The sequence below is a fragment of the Thermobia domestica genome, chromosome 3 (genome assembly GCF_964235325.1).
Source record: "Thermobia domestica chromosome 3, izTheDome1.hap1.1, whole genome shotgun sequence".
In the NCBI taxonomy this organism is placed as follows: domain Eukaryota; kingdom Metazoa; phylum Arthropoda; class Insecta; order Zygentoma; family Lepismatidae; genus Thermobia; species Thermobia domestica.
This window is the reverse complement of record NC_137456.1, coordinates 40,418,939-40,438,141: the sequence shown is the minus strand read 5'-3', so window position 1 is coordinate 40,438,141 and position 19,203 is coordinate 40,418,939. Positions and strand designations below refer to the sequence as shown.

Sequence of the window (19,203 nt, the reverse complement as noted above, 5' to 3'; positions counted from 1 at the left end):
CCCAACCACGTACACATGTACATATTGTATTTTCTTTTTTTTTTTTTTTTCAGCATGTACATTTTCTTTTTTAACATTTTATTTTCTTTTTATCAGTCATTTTTTAAGATCTACAAATCATAAAGGGACAATCATTGATTTCAAAATAACATTCTTTTTCACCGTAAAATCACAACAATTTCATAAATGAAATATATGGACAAAAAAAATGTCCTCACATCACAGCAATCTGAAATATGAGCACCGTTAATTAAAAGAAAAAATAAAGAAAGCAGTACCCTCAAAGTCAAGAGAAAACCTTTTATCTAGTGTAAAAGCATATTATAGAAATGCAAGCATTATGCATCCTCCTTTCTTTTGTTTCACATACGTATTTTTCTGTACATAATAAATTACCCATCAGAGAATTTCTCTGATTTTTATCTCTTTAAATAACAGAATTGTACTTATCACTAATAAACAAATCAGAATTTGCCTTTTAAAAGCAAACTACTTTTCTTGTTTAACACAGCAGCACAAAATGCTGAAATCATATCTATATATCTATATATACACATACAGACAACACAAAACAAGCGCTAATTAATTGACAAAATGCGCTTTGGCAAGTGTTCTGCCCTTTTTCCTGTAATTACACAAAGTAACGTACTCGGATAATTTACGTTGCAATATACATGATTTATTATATTGTATCTTAGCACCCATTTACATAACCCCTGATACACAAATTCACGTCATATTACCCTTAAAAAAAGCACACAACCCAACTATTAAATAAAATTCTAGAAACAAAAGAGCTATCCAAAAAAAAAAAAAAAACTTTAAAACAAGACAAATCATTACAAATAAACACGGCAACGCAATTCAAAACAATTACGTTGAAAGTACTACTTTAAAAAAAATCATAAAGTACCAGAACATTTTAGTCTTTGGATTCAGTTTCTTAGACCGCTGATGGTATGACAAGCACAGCCTCTATTTTCAAAGGTACTTTGGTCGTCCTTAAAAGGACAGTTACAATACTGAATACTTCGATCACTTGACGCTCCTCTGGGTATTGTGGGGTAGCACGCCATAAGATTTCCATTCGTCCTATTTTATTTTCAGAAGTGAATGTCACATCTACTGGCAGATGCTGAAAACAAAGAGGTTACGTATTAACAGAGAACACTCTTCTATCATAATTAAAAGCTTGTTATGTAACAAAAATTAGAGCAAAGTATTGACTTTTAAATAAGTTTACTGTCTTACTAGTATTCTCTAAATGAATGTCTTAACAACTTCCAGATTACATCAAACCTTTAATGAATCATTATATCTCTAGTATATTTACGTACTCTGTTACAACCACCAATCTTCAGAGATACTACAAGTCAACAACTTTACTATACTTTCAGCAAATTTTGGCTTATATCCAATTTGCAAGTAACTTCAACCACTAAAGGCTCATTTCCAACTTACAAATGAAGGGTAAGGGGAAAAAACAAGGAATGTCCATGTATGTGCTTTTTCGGGTGCTTTGTCCTATCTGTTGGTGACTCTTGGTACTATTTGACTGTATATGCCATGCATACGTAGATGTAAAAATGTCCATGTAAAAAGGGGCAAAAGATGTAACTAATCCTATTCTTCTTAAGCGATTTTCAATATTAAATCGCAGTTTTCTCGAAAATGCAATTTTGTGACATTCCTTCTTTTTTCCCCTTACCCTTCAAATATCTTTGGCCACTTATGGTTCATATCTCATTTTAAAACAACTTCAGCCACTTATGGCTCCATTCCAAACATTCATATAAAAACACACTATTTGTTTCTGAAATAGTAACGTCTTTCATTTGTTCTTACAATTGTCCCATACTTTGTCCGATTATTCAAAATCAACACCTTGTTCGGCTAATTGACATAACCCAACAGAGCTGCATTTCACGTGTTTTGTTCTTCACTTGGAACTTTGAAAGGATTCGAAAACCTATTTCAGCACGCCTTTTAATAACAATAAAAAGAAAGCAAAGGGTCGTATATCGGCATGATAAATGAGAATGCATACCAAATAATCAAAGCAAATATACACTCATCAAACTACTCAAACAACAATTTATTGCACGACAAGTTGTCGCCATCTTCAGTGCGGGTCCCTGAAGAAAAAATACGCTGCTTATAGAACTATAGTCCTTATACTATTGCTCGTAAAATTACTGTGTTATCATTGTCTTTATCCAGAAACTAAGTAAATAAACATTAAAACAGTAAAGAAAATTATTAGTGATAATTAGTTTTTTAAAGTTTAGTTTCCTACAATTTTAACCTATGCTGCTTTTATTTTCAACGAACTTAAAAATTTTGGTACTGAATTCTCTATATCTGTATGCGTGTGTGTGTGTGTATTTGCATTTTTTTCAATTTTGAGCTCTCCATACGATAGACCATCAAGAACTATCTGAGAAAGTGATGGAAGTTTTCGCGTCACTCTTACCGTTTCCGAGATATTGAAAAAAAATCCAATTTCGGGAGATTTAAGGAGTCATATCTCGGGAATCGTAAGTCATAGAGGGATGATATTTTGTGAAAATTTCAATTTTGAGCTTGTGTCTTCTTCGTAAAATAACATATCGTAGAACGTTTTAATAGAAGTTTTAAACAAAACATGTGGGAAAAATTTAGTACTCGGAAATTATAAATGGATAGATATATTACAAGAAATGTTTAATGAGTATAATAATAAAGTACTGTACATAGAACAATTAGTGTGAAGTCTGTACAAGTTAATAAGAAAAATTAATTATTTTTAAGTTCGTTCTGGCAATGCTCTTGGAGCATTCTCAACTTATTTTTTTCTGATAAACAAATGCCTATAAGTTATACCTAAGTATATCTGTGCACTACAATTTGCTACTGTCCCACCTCTCTACCTTGGCCCAAGATCTAATCACAACGAGGGAGGCACAGGCAGTAAAGAAAGAAAAGGAAAAAAAATATAAATTGCTTTTTAAATTTATACAATTGCGTAATATAAGAACAAAGTAGCTGATTCATGTAAATGACGAAGCAAGTAAACCAAGAAGAAAGAAAGAAAGAAAGAAAAAAAATGTATGAGCATAAGCATACAGCTACTTATCACAAGCTCTTATCTTAAGTACGGGCCATCTAATTCAAGGGAAATTAGGATCAAGAATTAGATTTTCGGGCTTTCGGCATCTATGGCCATGTTAGCCCGCAACACACATGACGTCCCTCGGTGATTACGCTGCCAGGGGAATTGGAGAGGAAGGAAGGAAGCGGGCCGGGACCTATATGTTAGATACCACCCCGGCTTTTGCCTGATGTGAATTGAGCAAAACCCACGAAAACCTCACTCAGGATGGCTGGTCTGAAAAAGGTTTTACACCTTTTCGATCGAGTGTCCCCACCGTAAATCGAACCCGGGACCGCTCGCACCAAAGACGAGAGCGTTAGCGACTCACCTAATTCAAATTCGGCGCTGTGCTCACTAGCTTAAACGGTATGCATAATATCAATGAAACAGGATATATTAGATTGTCGTACACTTTATTTTCCTTGTACTAGCGCAATAAACTTGTCCTCTACCTTCTTATTCACTGATTTCACATTAATTGCCAATCTAACAAGAAATGGATTTCGTCTTCAGATTTCAAACTATAAATCATCGAAGTTTCTGAATAACATAATTTCATGGTGTGAAGAATTATCAAATTATTTTAGTTAGTTTCAGTTGAGTAGTCTATGTTAAACTAAACATAATTCCTTGGAGAGATACCAATAAATTACAGATTACCAACAATGATTTGCACACTATCACTGACTTTACTAATTCATTGCACGTGGAAATAAATGAAGTATAGAAAGGCCAGACTACTTTCACAAACTTTACGCTGCAATTGCTTTATACATAATTATATGCTTAATTAAGAGAGGTTCGCCGGTATTTAGAGTTATTAGAACACTGCAGGTAAGCTGAGATGCTACCTCGGGAAGCAATTGTTTCCAGCACTGGTAGCATCATCGAACGTATCTCTGCTTTCCTCGACTGCCACCTCCAACCTTACGTCCAAGCTTTTCCAACATACCTCAGACGCAAATCACTTCCTATCCATAATTTGCTGTATCACTGAACCTCTATCTCCCAAACTATGTCGCCATAGACGTAACCTAATTATACATCAATATCCCATGTGTCTACAGAATGAGCACCCTTCAAAAATATCTAAACAAACCCAAAACCTGAAAAGCACAGTACAGTTCCCGATTCAGCTTGCCCAGTTTGTCGTAATCACGAACAACTCATCAAAAAATAACCGTTTCCTTTAAATCATGGGCAATGTCACCTCCAGATATGCTAAACTATTTATGGGAAGCCTGAAACAACAAATGCTCCGTTTATCATCATTTCAGCCTTTACTCTGGTTTCGGTTCATATACATATTTCCATAATAGGGACCTACGCTTAATCAGCACTGAAACGAGTTCTACAGTTTCCGAACAAGTGCCTACTCAAATTCACATAATCCTTCTCCAGCCATAGTTACCTTCGTAGATGTGGACGTCAGACTAGACAGTGAAAGCCTCGAAACAAACATCAAACCTACCGACAGTGTTAAATATGACCACTCCATGGGACCCTCACCACATCAAACATTTTCTATGCTATGCTTTGGTTATTCTGAGAACGAGTATCTGTTCCACTATACTCTCGAACTATAATTCTGTTCCAGTATCTGTTCTGAATAACTATCACAAACACTCTCTCCTAAGTACTTACCAACCTAACATACAAACAAATGATACTTGCTTGCTCCATACACACCCGCCTCTCCCGAAACAGAAAAAAAACTTTCCCGACCCGACCTAAAATTGTTTACTAAACGTTTTCCAACTTCTATGCCTTTAAAGGGAATTGATCTCTTGAAAGACCCGACAACTCCACGGAAGAAATCACAGAAACCTGATGTGAAACCTGTCCCAATATTCGATATCACCAGTTTCACCTTTCAACACTCCATCACAAAGACAATATACACTTTCTGTCATTCTCGTAGTTGCGATTCTTTAATCTTAATTCACATCCTTAAATACATTCTCCTTCAGATTCGCTTCAACAATCACCAATGATCCTGCTGCACTCAAAGACCCCAACTACCTGTTCCCAGAATACACAACCCATCAAAAATTACATTCGACCACATATTCGGGTGAGAATCTTCAAAATCTTCCCTCCAGTCTCTTCCACCTCTCTTAGAAGATAAGGAAGCTACTTGTATTACGAACTTATCAGTAAACCATGCCACTGGTCCTAACCGTCTATCATACCCTACTTCATTATGTTTCCCATGCATTATTATTTTTAAGGAGCGAATTATACAATGAACTTCTTCTAGTGTTTGGCGATACGAAATTCGGAGGGACAGACAAGTAGGATCATCACTGAATATATTATCATTATGTGCATTGTACCTTCAGTATTATGTGCATTATTATTATTATTATTATTATTATTATTATTATTATTATTATTATTATTATTATTATTATTATTATTATTATTATTATTATTATTTTACAATTTTCACTGTTGCTAACTTCGTCTTTGTTATTGCTTTTAAATGTCCTCGTCTTTGTTATTGCTTTTAAATGTATATTTGCCACCGTTAACATTCAACGACTCCGTGGTATATTGTATGCTCACCGCTGATCAGCTATTGACAATGCAAATTACCATATTATTATACATAGGAATTTCTGGGACCTTCCATTATTGCTGACTTTGTATTGCGGTATTGTTTCTATCGTTATCACGGCAACAAGAGTTGGTCAGTTATCAACGATTCTATGAATGATATAAAATTTGTTTCTTCGATAATGGCACGTTCTGCTTCTTCATTAATTTTTACATTTCTATGCTTTTCCCCCTTTTTCCCAGACTTTTGATACTCCCTGTATATTACTTCATTCTTACTTTCCATTTTTTTTTTTTTTTTTTTTTTTTTTTTTTTTTTTTTTTTTAATAAAAATACGCTACTTAACTTACATTTGTGTAGACTCTCTGGACGCATCCAAACCTGCATAACAGCACATCAAAGGAATGATCTTTGACATCCATAACAACTGCTTTTTCCAGCAAAGGACACTTCATAGTCAGATATATGTTGGTATACAACTCTACGCTTTGTTCTCCAGCTCTTTTGGCTGCAAACTTCTTCCCATTGCAGTTACTGGCAAGCCTATTCCATAACAGAAAAACAATTTTTATAGTGACGTATAGTTAATCAATAATTTTCTCAGAGCATCAACTAAGTGAAATACTACATTAATATTTGCTGGTAAATACTATGTGATACATAACTCAAAAATATAAGCAGTCTTACTGTGTATCACTGTATGTTTGACAGTTTCAGTATTCGCTGACACTTTTGTCGATGACTTATAAAAGTTACTTAATTGGAAATATATGGTAAGGTTCTGATCTTTCTGTAGAACCCTTCTGAAAGAAAAGTACATAACCTCACCTTTTTTTTTTTTTTCTTTCTCCCTTTCTTGGAAAATGTACAACAATTTATAGGTATATCAATCAATTTTAATTCTTTACTCTTTCTATGAGTAAAAATGGAATAATATTCCAGATTACTGTTGATTACTTTCCACAAACTGAAACGAAATCGACTTCTTGGAAAAAGTATTATGCCTTGTTTAACACGTTAGCTGCCAAGAGTAAATTTTGTTGTTCATAGGTAGAGTGCGAAACGTACTTTCTCACATTATTCTTATTCTGTTCATATTTGGTCTAGGAATTAATTCGTGCGGTTGGTACGCACACATTGAAGCTGTAGTACAAACACAAAATACATAAATACCTTAAGAAAAATATTGTCCATCGCTAGCCACCACTTTCGCCCATCTGTCAGGCAATGTACGGATTCCGTGGCGAAAGAAGTCCTCATCCTTGGAAGCGATCCAGTCAGAGACCCATGTTTCGATATCTTCTGAAGAAGTAAACCGCTGTCCAATCAAATCGTTGTTCATGCAATCGAACAAGTACTAATCCGAAGGAGCAACGTCTGGTGAATACGGCGGGTGGGGTAAAACTTCCCATCCGACATTTTCTAAATAGGTTTTGACCGGTTTTGCGACATGTGGGCGAGCGTTATCATGTTGAACAATAAGTTTATCATGTCTGTTCTCCCATTCTGGTCGTGTTCTGGCCAGAGCTTGCTTCAAACGCATTAATTGTCGTCGATAACGTTCTCCATTCATAGTTTCACCCGGTTGCAGCAGCTCATAGTACACCACACCTTTCATATCCCACCATATGCACAGCATAACCTTTGCACAGTGAATATCTCGTTTTGGTTGTGATGGACCTGGTTCACCTGGTTTCACCCAGGCCTTTTTTCGTTTAGGGTTCTCGTAATGGATCCACTTCTCATCACCCGTAATAATTCGATGCAGAAACCCCTTTCTGCTCTGTCGTTGAAGCAGCAATTCGCAAATGGTTTTTCGTCTTTCAACGTCTCTGTCTTTCAATTCATGTGGAACCCAATGTGACATCTTTTGAATCATTCCCATGGTTTTCAAGCGTTTGGAGACTGTTGTTTGATCAACGCCTAATGCTGCTGCAAGTTGTTCCTGCGTTTGACACGAATCCTGCTCGAGCAATGCTGTCAATTCTTCGTCTTGAAATTTTTTTGGCTGTCCAGCTCGCTCTTGGTCTGCCAAGCCGAAATCACCACTTCTAAACCGTGCAAACCACTTCTGACACGTTCGCTCAGCTAGAGCATGGTCACCATACACTTCCACCAAAATACGATGACTTTCAGTCGCACTTTTCTGCATGTTAAAGTAATGCAGCAGGACACCCCGCAAAAACACTTTATCAGGCACAAATTGCGCCATGTTCACTTAACTACAAACTGGTGTTGTTGACGCTTTAATCCACTGCCCTATACTACGAATGATACGCGATGACAGGGGTTTGCAACACATGTGTGGATACACGGAACTGTGGGACGCTCCGTTCGTTGCGCCATCTCTTGTCCACCCGCACGAATTAATTCCTAGACCAAATATTATTTTTAACATACTGTTAATGTTGAACCTTCTCTAAGGCAAGGTATTGAATCCACGCGTATGAAAGTTGGTGGTCCGATCGAACCTACGTGTGTATGTTTTTTGTTTAAGGGCCAAAGGATAAATTACAGTTGAACTGGCAACTGTTTGATAGTCGTTTGTCCATTATTACATGTGCAAGCTAGCTTTGTGTAAGAAGTGTGGATGAATTCCTCTTGCTTTTAGTGCAAATAAGTAGCTTCTTTGTGCAATGAAAAACGAAGAAATATGCACAGAACTTGATCTCACTAGTAATAGAAGTAGTGATCTAGACCTTTCTGTAAATTCAGCAAATGGTGGGGACTTCACTCACAACACTGGCATCTTGTCAAAATAAATTACAATAAATAATGATTCCATTATTTAACTTTTAATATGTCATTCAAAAAGCAACACGTAGGTCCGATCGGCCCTACGAAAACAGTAAATATTTGTTACTTGACATTCAACGCTCCTAGCAGTGTTAATCAGCAACATCTAAAAACAAAATCTACAGCATACATCTCTTTTATATTGTGTCTCTACAATTCATTAACACTAGAGGCCAATTCATTAACATTAAAATAACAATACAACCACTCTAACCGCAACTCTACAAATTAGAAATTGTGGATCCGATTGGACCTATGAGGACATTTTCTTGGACCACTCCAATGGATCCGATCGGGCCCACATGGCAGCTAACGTGCTATATGTTAACACTTAAATTTAATCCGTTGTCCTTCCAGTGCGTGAGAATTGGAATGAATTTATAGATAATTCACTTTTTAGCAATATGTAGAATTATTATGCAAAAATCTGTAAAGACACAGTTGACATGAAGTTCATATGCCACAGATGACATCAATGTGCTGATGAACTAACCAAAAGGGTCTTCCGTAATCAGCCAGTTTTTACACAGCTAATATACAGATGGTGATCAGAAAAATGGAAACACCTGAACGAAATTGCAACTTACCAGATTAATATGGTGTCGGGCCACCTTTCGCCTTCAGAACAGCCTTGATGCGACGTGGGATGGAAGCATAGAGGTCGTGAATGGTAGCAAGTGGAATTTTACACCATTCCTCGTGCAGGGCATCGGCCAGTTCTGTGAGAGAGGATGGAGGTGGAAATCGTCGCCGGAGTCGTGTTTCCAAGACGGACCATAGATGTTCAATTATGTTGAGATCTGGGGATTGGGCGGGCCAGGGGAGGTGTTGAACTTCATCCCGATGTTCCTCAAACCACGCTGCAACAACGCCAGCTGTGTGAATGGGTGCATTATCATCCTGGAAGATGGCGTCATTGTCCGGGAACAACATCCGGACCACAGGATGCAAGTGGTCTAAAATTGCGACATAATCGTTGGCAGTGATTCGTGACCACATGACCCAATGAAAACCATGATATTGCGGCCCACAGCATCACCGAGCCGCCGCCATGTTTCACAGTTGAGCGGAGACACTGCAGATCATAAGCTACTTCGGGCGTTCTCCACACACAAACACGGCCCGTGGTTGGGAATAGAGTGAAGGATGACTCATCCGACCATATCACACGTTTCAAGTCCTCAACGATCCAAGTTGCATGGTCGCGGCACCATTTGCGGCGTGCGAAAGCGTTATGGTCCCTGATGAGCGGTTTGGCCCGTGCAACATGACCCCGTAAGTTCATGTCATGTAATTCGCGGCGGACTGTGATTGTCGAAACAGGGTGGGGGAGGTGCTGATTGAGTTCCTCCGTCACTTGCTCCGCAGTGGCACGACGGTTCTGCGTGACAATGCGCTTTAATACCCTGCGTGACCTGTCACTCATGATTTTCTTCCGCCCACTGTTCCGCTTCCCCGATGTGGTTTTCCCGTATGTTGTGTAGGCCGTCATCACCTTCGACACTGTCCCACGCGACACACCTAACACAGTAGCCACTGCCGTTACACTCACTCCACATAATAGCGCACCAACAATTTGCCCTCTTTGAAAATCTGAGAGGTCTCCCATTTTACACTACCTCCGTCTGCTGCAGCCACTGGACACTGCTGTTTCACTGCGCCTGACGTAGTATGGAGACCGACCTAACACACCACCACCAGCGGTCCGGCGCTGCGGGCGCCACGACACCACTGCCAACCCATACATCTGACGTGTTGCCAACTACAGGTGTTTCCATTTTTCTGATCACCATCTGTATATGGTTATCAAAATAATAGGAACATCTAAAAAAAAGTGCAATTTACAGATTAATATGGCACTGGACCACCTTCTGCTCTCCTCAGACAGCTCTGATGCGACTTCTGATCAGAGGTCGTGAATGGTAGCAAGAGGAACATTACACCATTCAGCGTGTACTCCACCAATCAGTTCCGCGAGAGAGGATGGATGCAGAAATCCGCGTCGGATACGTTGTCTCCAAAACGGACTACAAACGTTCAATTACACTAGTTAACAAAGGTTTTGTTACATAAAAGGAAATACCTGTTCTTAAAGGAACTTTTTGCGCTGAATTCGAATATGCACTCGGTTTTTCTCCATCACGTACGATTTTCCCGTAACAGAGGGATTTTCGGGAAAATCCCTCAAAAATTTCCCTTTTCGTTTATTTTACACCCCAAGATCTTGTCCCCTTGCATATACTAACATAGAAATTATACCTAAGTATACTTTGATTCATATTTAACAAACCCTCCAAGTTTCGTAATAATCGCTTTATTCTTTCTAGAGAAATAAATATGTTTGTATGTATACTGTGTGTACTGTTTATTGCACCTTATAGTAATGCTTTCAGATCTCTTAAGTTGAGGTAAAACGTTTTGCTTTATTGCCACAAACACATATATAAAATATAATACAATATAATTTACAAGTGTGACAATTTACAATAAACAATAATACAAATGTACCAAAAGGTCATGAAAAGACAATCAAAACTATCACAATATATGAAACTTCCATTGGGTTACAAAAACGTATACTACTTCCTTCTTTTGTAAGAAATGTTGCATTCTCTAACAAGACCCCAACAATAGTCCCCCATCATTGAAGGATCCCATCGTCCCTGGTACCTTTTCTCCATTGCCATTATATCTTGGTGGAATCTTTCCCCCTGTTCGTCGCTGAGAGCACCTAGGTTAGCAGGAAAGAAGCTGAGGTGGGAGTGCAAAAAGTGGATTTTTAAAGACATCCTACAACCCAACTCTTTGTATTTCTGTACGATTTCTGTGTAACTCTCAGCTTTGTTATTGCCCAGAAAGTTGCGCACAACACACTTAAATGCTGCCCAGGCAGCTAGCTCAGCACTGTTTAACTTGCTGTCAAAGCTATCATCAAGCATTAATTTCCTAATTTGGGGACCAATAAACACTCCCGCTGAAATCTTAGCATCACTCAGGTTAGGGAACTTATCTCGCAAATACTTGAAACCTTCACCAGATGTGTCCATGGCTTTGACAAAGTTTTTCATAAGTCCTAACTTGATATGAAGTGGCGGTAGTAATATCTTATTAGGATCTACCAAAGGAGCGTATTTGACGTTGCATTCTCCAGGTACGTAATTCACTCTAGGTTCCCATTCCTTCACTTCATAATGTTTGTCATCAGCTCGGCTATCCCATAAACATAAAAAACATTGGTACTTCGTGTAACCGCACTGCAGTCCTAATAAAATACCAACTACCTTGAGATCACAACATATTTGCCAACAATGGTCCTTGTAATTTATAAGATTTAGCAAAGTTGACATGGTGTCATAGGATTCCTTAATCTTCACTGAGTGCGCAAGTGGTATAGAAGGTTTTTTATTTCCATTATGTAAAAGGACAGCTTTAAGGCTGACCTTTGACGCGTCGATAAATAACCTCCATTCTTCTGGAACGTAAGGAATTCCTAGCTCCGCCATCAACCCATTTATATCCGTACATACGCACACATTATCTTGCATTGAGAAATAGCTTGAAAATTGAACATGCCTTTTCCTGTACACTGATATGTTCGTTTCTGCATCCAATAAGTTCCACTGCTGGAGCCTTGATCCCAGAAGTTCCGCCTCTTGTTTTGTCAGGTGCAAATCACGGACTAGGTCATTAAGTTCACATTGCCGGATGAAATGTGGCTCGCGAACACAGTCAGGGATGAACGTTGGATCCTTGGATGTACATGTTGATGTCGATGGTTCAATAAGGTCATGATCATCATCAGAGTCTTTTGGCCATATCTCTTCCCAGTTGGTAGGGGGCTCGGGAAGTGGAAGTTCTTTTGCATTCTGTTACATTTGATAACAAATATTGATAACCATTTCATGAACAAAACGAAAAAACTTGGAGAATTGTATATATATGTATTAAGATATACATATACTGTACGTTTAAAAAAATATACGTTGGAAGTACATTCTATTTTTATACACGTTTCTAATTTACAGAGAGCAATACAAGTGTGTTTTGACAATTGTAAATATTCATTTTTATGTCTGTGTTTGTAGTAATAAACAAATCGTTTTTACCCCAACTCAGGAGATCTGAAAGCATTACTATAAGGTGCAATAAACAGTGCACACAGTATACATACAAATATATTTATTTCTCTAGAAAGAACAAAGCGATTTTTACGAAACTTTTACGGTTTATTAAATATAAATCAAGGTATACTTAGGTATAATTTCTATGTTACTATATGTAAGGGGACAGGAGCTAGGGAAATAAAATATCTGGAAAAGGGAAATTTTTGAGGGAATTTCCCGAAAATCCCTCTGTTACGGGAAAACTGTACGTGATGGAGAGAAACCGAGTGCATATTCGAATTCAGCGCAAAAAGTTCCTTTAAGATCAGGTGATTTTTCTCATGTAACAAACAAAAAGTTTAAATTTGTTAACTAGTGTTATCTTCAGATCCGGGGATTAAGCTAGCCAAAGGACGTGTTCAACTTCATCCCAATGTTCCTCAAACTCCGACGCAGCAACTCCAGCTGTGTGAATGGGCGCATTATCATCCTGAACTGTAGCGTCATTGCCCAAAATATCTGGACTATACGACGCAAGTGTTCCCCTAAAATGGTGTCATGATCACGGGCAGCGACGCAACGGTAAAAGTCCCCCAAAAGACCTACTCAAAACCAGGATATTGCGGCCAGCAGCGTCACTGAGTTGTCGTCATGTTTCACAGTTTGGCTGCGACACTACAGATCATACGGTTCTTTCGGCGTCCACCACACGTAAACACGGCCCGTAGTTTGAAATAAGGTAAACGATGGCTCATTCGACCATATTACATATTTGCAGTCACCAGGGTATATACTGCATGTTCGCAACACCATGGGCGTTGTGCTAAAGCATTACAGTAACTCATCAGCGGTTTCGATCGTGCAACCTGACCCAATATGTCCAGGCTGTGTAACTCGCGGCAGGTTGTGATTGTCGACACAGGCTATGGGAGGTGCTACGTAAGTTCTTCCGTCACTGGCACCGCAGTCACACAACGGGTTGAGTGACAATCCGCTTTAATACTCAGCGGAATCAGTGTTCCTCTTCACCGATGATTTTGCCGTAAGTTTTGTAGGCTGTTATCACCTTGGACATTTTCTTTCGTGACACAACCAACACAGCTGCTATTTTTATCACATTCACACTACATAGCCAAGCGCCAATAATTTTTCCCTCTTTGAACATCAGAGGGGTTGCTCATTTCACAATATCAATGTCGACTCAATTCACTGTACACTGCCATTTGACTGCTTCTCATGCAATTCAAAGTTTGACTTGACACACTACCAGCAACAGCTCGGCGCTGTTGTCGCCACCTGACTGTTGCCAACCCAATCATCTGACGTGTTTCTAAGTTGAAATGTTTCTATTATTTTGATATTCATCTCTATATACAGGGTGGCACATAATTATTTATATGATGTTTGACTGATTAGTATTTGTGATTCTGGACAAAAAGTTTCGTTATGAACACTGTATAACCTGAGAGAGGGGACAACGGTCACTGGACCTAGAATTGATGTAGTACTGGCAGCAAGATGGAGCATCGCCACACTATGCTATACCAGTCCAAGAGCGGCTGAACGAAACATTTCCGAACGCTGGATCGGTCGACGTGAGTCCGTGGAGTAGACAGCTCGATCTCCTGATTTGGTATCACCTTACTTTTTCTAATGGAGTGTTTTAAAGGACAAAGTGTATCAACATCATATATGCAATTTGTGATGTTGATACACTGCAGAACTATGGGAAGCTATCACAGAAGAGTTCTACAGGATACTAGTACGTTTCTGTCAAGTTGCTTGTGACAACGTTGCTCTTTGTCTCTAGGCATGTATCGATTTGGATGGTGCACTGGTGGACAATGTCATGGAGAACAGAGATTAAATTCTTGTAACGAAAGGTATGAGTTTTTATGTTCAATTTATGTTGCTAGTTTCTCAACCACAGTCTTTGAAATATCATATATTTAAATATGGACCACCCTGTACTCTGAGTTATCGAAAAATGTAATTTGCAAGGTTGGAAAAGAACCATGGTTTTTATTGAAAAACCAAAAAAAAAAAAAAGTTTTTTTTTTTTTTGTTGTTGTTGTTGTTTAAACCTGTTTTTTTTGGTTTAAATAATTTGCTCTATGCGTTTGTATCCCATATGGAGAGAAATAAGTTTGTTTCAATTTGGTGTTATTATGCAATAACCAAGTTATGTTGGAAGGGGTCACTTACGCTTAAAGCGGAGTCCAAACTGTTTCTCGACTTACATCCGAAACAAATTGTCCTCCATTTGAACTTGAAACCGGGACTAATTGGCCACAAATGTGATACGTCCGCCGACTCACTCACGAAGGATTCCTGATACGTTATACTGTTTTTTATATACTTTTAGTATAATTGTCAAATTATCAAGAGTCATTTGAGAATTACAAAAAGATAAACAGTTGCACAAGTGAAACCATTATACAGAATTACATATGGACAATTTCAAAATATTGCAGAGTACAGAGCGACTAATTAAGTCCAGTTCACTACGACTTTTTAGTCCAAGTTAAAAAAGAATACAACGACTTAATTTGCATATCAGTAAGAAAAGTGAATATAAAGAATTATTTGAGTCCACTTTGGCTCTGACCCATTTATACATAAATAGATACCAAAGATACTTCTGATTTCAGTAAATGCCTCTCGTGGGGTTTCTATGACCCCCCCCCCCCAAAGTACGGTATTTCGATGTATTTTATCAATAGTAAACATTATTAAAGCGAAACAATATTTGGAATTTTTCTTTGATTGCAATTGCATAACAATAATAACAAACTAAAAAAATCACAAAAGAAACATTTATAAACTTATTTTAAAAAGTTGCTTTTGTAGTATAACCTCTTTGAGTAATGAATGGGGAATTTAGGTCTGAATATAATACGAATAATATGCGGGAGTGACACGCGATAACCCACAAATGTGTTCATCAAGATTTTACGAAATTTTCGTTTTTTGGTTTAAACCACCTTGGTTTAAACCAGCCAACCCTGGTAATTTGTAATGAAAACTTTAATCAAGTTACTGTTATTTGCAAGACTTGTGTATTTCTAAAAAGTAAAAATGATCTCATCCCATCTGTAACCCAAATTTCCTTTGTTTATTTAAGGAGGGGTCTTCCGTTCTGATCGTGAAATATACGAAAAATTCCATTCTCCTTAATAAGCATGTAACTACTGAAATCTAACTTACCTTCTAACATAATCAACTTCCCACTTCGGTTTCTCCGTGTAATTTAAAGCTGCAGTCAACAAGCGGTGCACCATCACATCAGCATACCGTCGTATCGGAGATGTGAAGTGCGTGTAGATTGGGATGCTCAGAGCGTAGTGCCAAAAGTCGTCATAGTTGGGGATGGTATTGGCACAAAAATATCTTGCTCGCTAAAAAAGAAAGAAAAAAAGCTCACGTATGGATAGTACGTTTATGCTTTTATTATATTATTTTCTTTGAGATTAGTCGCAAAGACATAACTGTGAGGTGTAAAAGCACGCATTTTTGGTAATTAATTTACTTTCTATTTCCTCACAATTATGCCTATGTATTTACTTATTTTGTCTATATTACTTTTATTGGCAATAAATATGAGGGTGACTTTCTAGAATAAAAAATAATAACCAAGTAAACATTAACCAAAGAACATTTATGTATTTTCTGAATTTACACGCAATTCTCTATTTTTGTATGTGATTTTCCAATAGGTTTAAACGTCTTATCATACCGAACAACGTGTTTTTGGATATCCTCCTCATGGAAATCGGTCCCTGTGATGAATACACGGCCGTTTTCAAAATGAAATGAAATGAAATTTTTAGTTTTACGTTCCACGGGTATGTCGGTTAGGCTAAAGGAGACGGTGATAATGGGAAATGGGTGAAATGAATAAAGTGGGAGGAAACGGGAGAACCCCGAGAAAACCCACGAGCACGGTGTTTGTCCACCACAAAGTCCACACGGCACGAACTGGGATCGAACCAGCGACCCCAAGCACCGGAGGTGAACGGTCTACCACTGAGCCACTGCGCCCCCCACTGCCGCTTTCACTTCTTCATTAGTGTCTAAGCACTTGCCCCCCACAAAATAATTTCCGTGAATTTTGGTTTCAACAGCTTGTCTCAAATCGTCAGTCATTGCAGATGGCCGACCACACTGACTCGTCATGGGCATTTTTCCAACTTTTCTAGAACAATCTGACCCTTTTTCGCACTTAGCCACTCATTGGAATGTCACCATACACCTCATATATATCTGGCGATCAATATTCGCCGTTGTCATGTTTCTTGCTGTTAAGAATCGGATGGCTGATCGTATTTCACACTCGGCGGGCCGCTTGATTTTGTTAAAGTTTGTTAACCTAACACTACGAAGTGTACAAACTAACGCTGTGAATGCAAATGCCGTTCGACTGTATCTTGGCGGGAGCTCATGTAGTTCGGATCCCACGTTGAATAAGTCCACGTCTCATATAGCGTCACTGCTGAACGGGACGATATACTCTAATTCAACCAAAAAGCGTGTGATTGTACACTTGAGATGGCGGAGTCTGCGCGCGCACTTTTTCCCAAGGACACTTGAAATTTTAAAAGGTACACAAACGGACTTTACTTAAAAAATAAGCTTCGCACTTCCGTTCATTTCATAACATTTTAGAATGGTAACCATGTGCCAGTTAGAACAGTTACCATTCTAAATATTACTTCTGCTCTCTCTCTCTCTCTCTTCTTTTCTTGCATTACTTTAATGTCAATATCTATTTCTATGAAACTAGTATATACATATAAAGAAAATTTTACTTATACTTAATTTTCTTTCGCAGTTCTTCTACTTTGCTTTCAATGTCTAATTACATGGGGTCTGCTTTTCGTCTTATCGTGTCTTTTCAAGTCGTTTTAACTTAGTTTCTAATTTTCTCTTTTCCACATCTTTAGTTTTTTCTTGTAGTTTAGGATACATCTCTAAGTGTTGCAGGCAGTTTCGCCGCGCTCCTCGAGTACAATGTAACATTTTCCTATCAATACCGTCTCTCCTTGTCCCAGTTAATAAGAATGAGTTCGTATATCTTGTTCCGGAATTTCGTCTATTTGTGTTTCTTTAATTTCTTTATAGGATTTCTATTTCTGTTCGGTTAGGTTCTGGAATATAAGGTTCTGCTGTGTACATTTTCTTTTCTCCATGAACAATGATTTTAGGCTGCATGTTAAGTAAATCATCAAATATATCTTTCCATCTATTCAAGATGCTATCTGTATGAATGAGAATTGTTCCGTCGGATTTCTTTAATATATAAGGGCGAGGTTAATAGCCTTTCTTAAATTTGTTGATGCCTTATACATGCCCGAAATGTTTTCACTTTTACTATTATCTTTAAATTCATTAATTTTAGCTTTCAAAAAATCGAGTTTCTTTGTTCTAAAAGTTTTGGAAGTTCCCACCTAATGTCAACGAAATTTTGTGTAGTTATATTTTTCGGATTTTGTAGCAAACGGAGTTTTGTCTGTTTTCTCTTCTCTGGTAGTTTAGTGCATTCCTGGTCGAACCATGGTTTCTTCCTATAGATTTCCACGTGCTTCAATTTTTTTTTTTTTTCCAGATATTTTAATGTTATCCTAATTTAAACTCAGGTATCCTCAACACTAGTGACTCCGAATCTTCTAAAACCGAGGATCAATTAACACTTCAATCTGGTATTCCTCTCGCACCTGGCTCTCTTCTAATTTCTTTAAATCAAACCTCTCCGTTTTCAAATATTGAATATTTATTTTATTCAACGACAATCTCTCTCGTATTATCGCTGCTACCAGATAGTGATCAATGTCACAGTCAGCTCCTCTGAATGACCGAACACCAGTTATGCTAGACTGTCTTCTTCTATCTACGAAAACGTCATTAATTTTATTATGTGTGATTTCTATTTGGTGAGGACCAAATATAGTTATGAACGTCATGATGTGGGACTCTTGCACTCTTCACAATTAGGTTCTAGGATGCTGCGAAGTTCAGTAGTCTAAAGCCGTTGTCAATACTTTCCTTATGTAGATACCTTCATTCCCTGTAATCGGTTTGAAAATATCATCTCGTCCTACATTTGCATTGAAATCTAATAGAATTTTCATGTTATTGTTGGAGTTGCCTGTTCTACTTCTTCGTAAAATCTGTCTTTTATATCGTCATCATTATCTTCTCTTGAGACATGTACGTTTATTTTATATATATATATATATATATATATATATATATATATATATATATATATATATCCTTCCTATTTAACCTTCTGAACTCCTACCAGACCCATCCTATATTTATCTAACGTATTCGTTACGGATTTTAATATGCCTGCCCTATAAAGACTTTTTATATTCTATGATCCAAATCTCATGTCCATTTTACTTTGCTGAGTTGTCCTGCTCTGAGGCTTCCTTACATGTTTCGAAACAAGCCTAAGCCTAAGCTAAGCTAGCTTAGATTTTATTTTATTTATTATTATTATTGTTATTGTTATTATTATTATTATTATTATTATTATTATTATTATTATTATTATTATTATTATTATTATTACAGGATGAGGTTGTTGGCCTGACGCCAAACTGCCA

General features: G+C 37.6%; 1 protein-coding gene across 1 annotated transcript in view; it reads right to left on the bottom strand.

The window, feature by feature from the left end:
- Positions 1-283: 283 nt before the first annotated feature.
- Positions 284-19,203, bottom strand: part of LOC145680324 (DIS3-like exonuclease 2) — a 74,592-nt gene continuing 55,672 nt past the window's right edge. The window contains 3 exon segments of the mRNA XM_081750700.1: positions 284-1,135; positions 6,044-6,236; positions 15,800-15,990. Of these exon segments, the coding sequence (XP_081606826.1) occupies positions 944-1,135; positions 6,044-6,236; positions 15,800-15,990 (576 nt within the window). The 3' untranslated portion in view covers positions 284-943.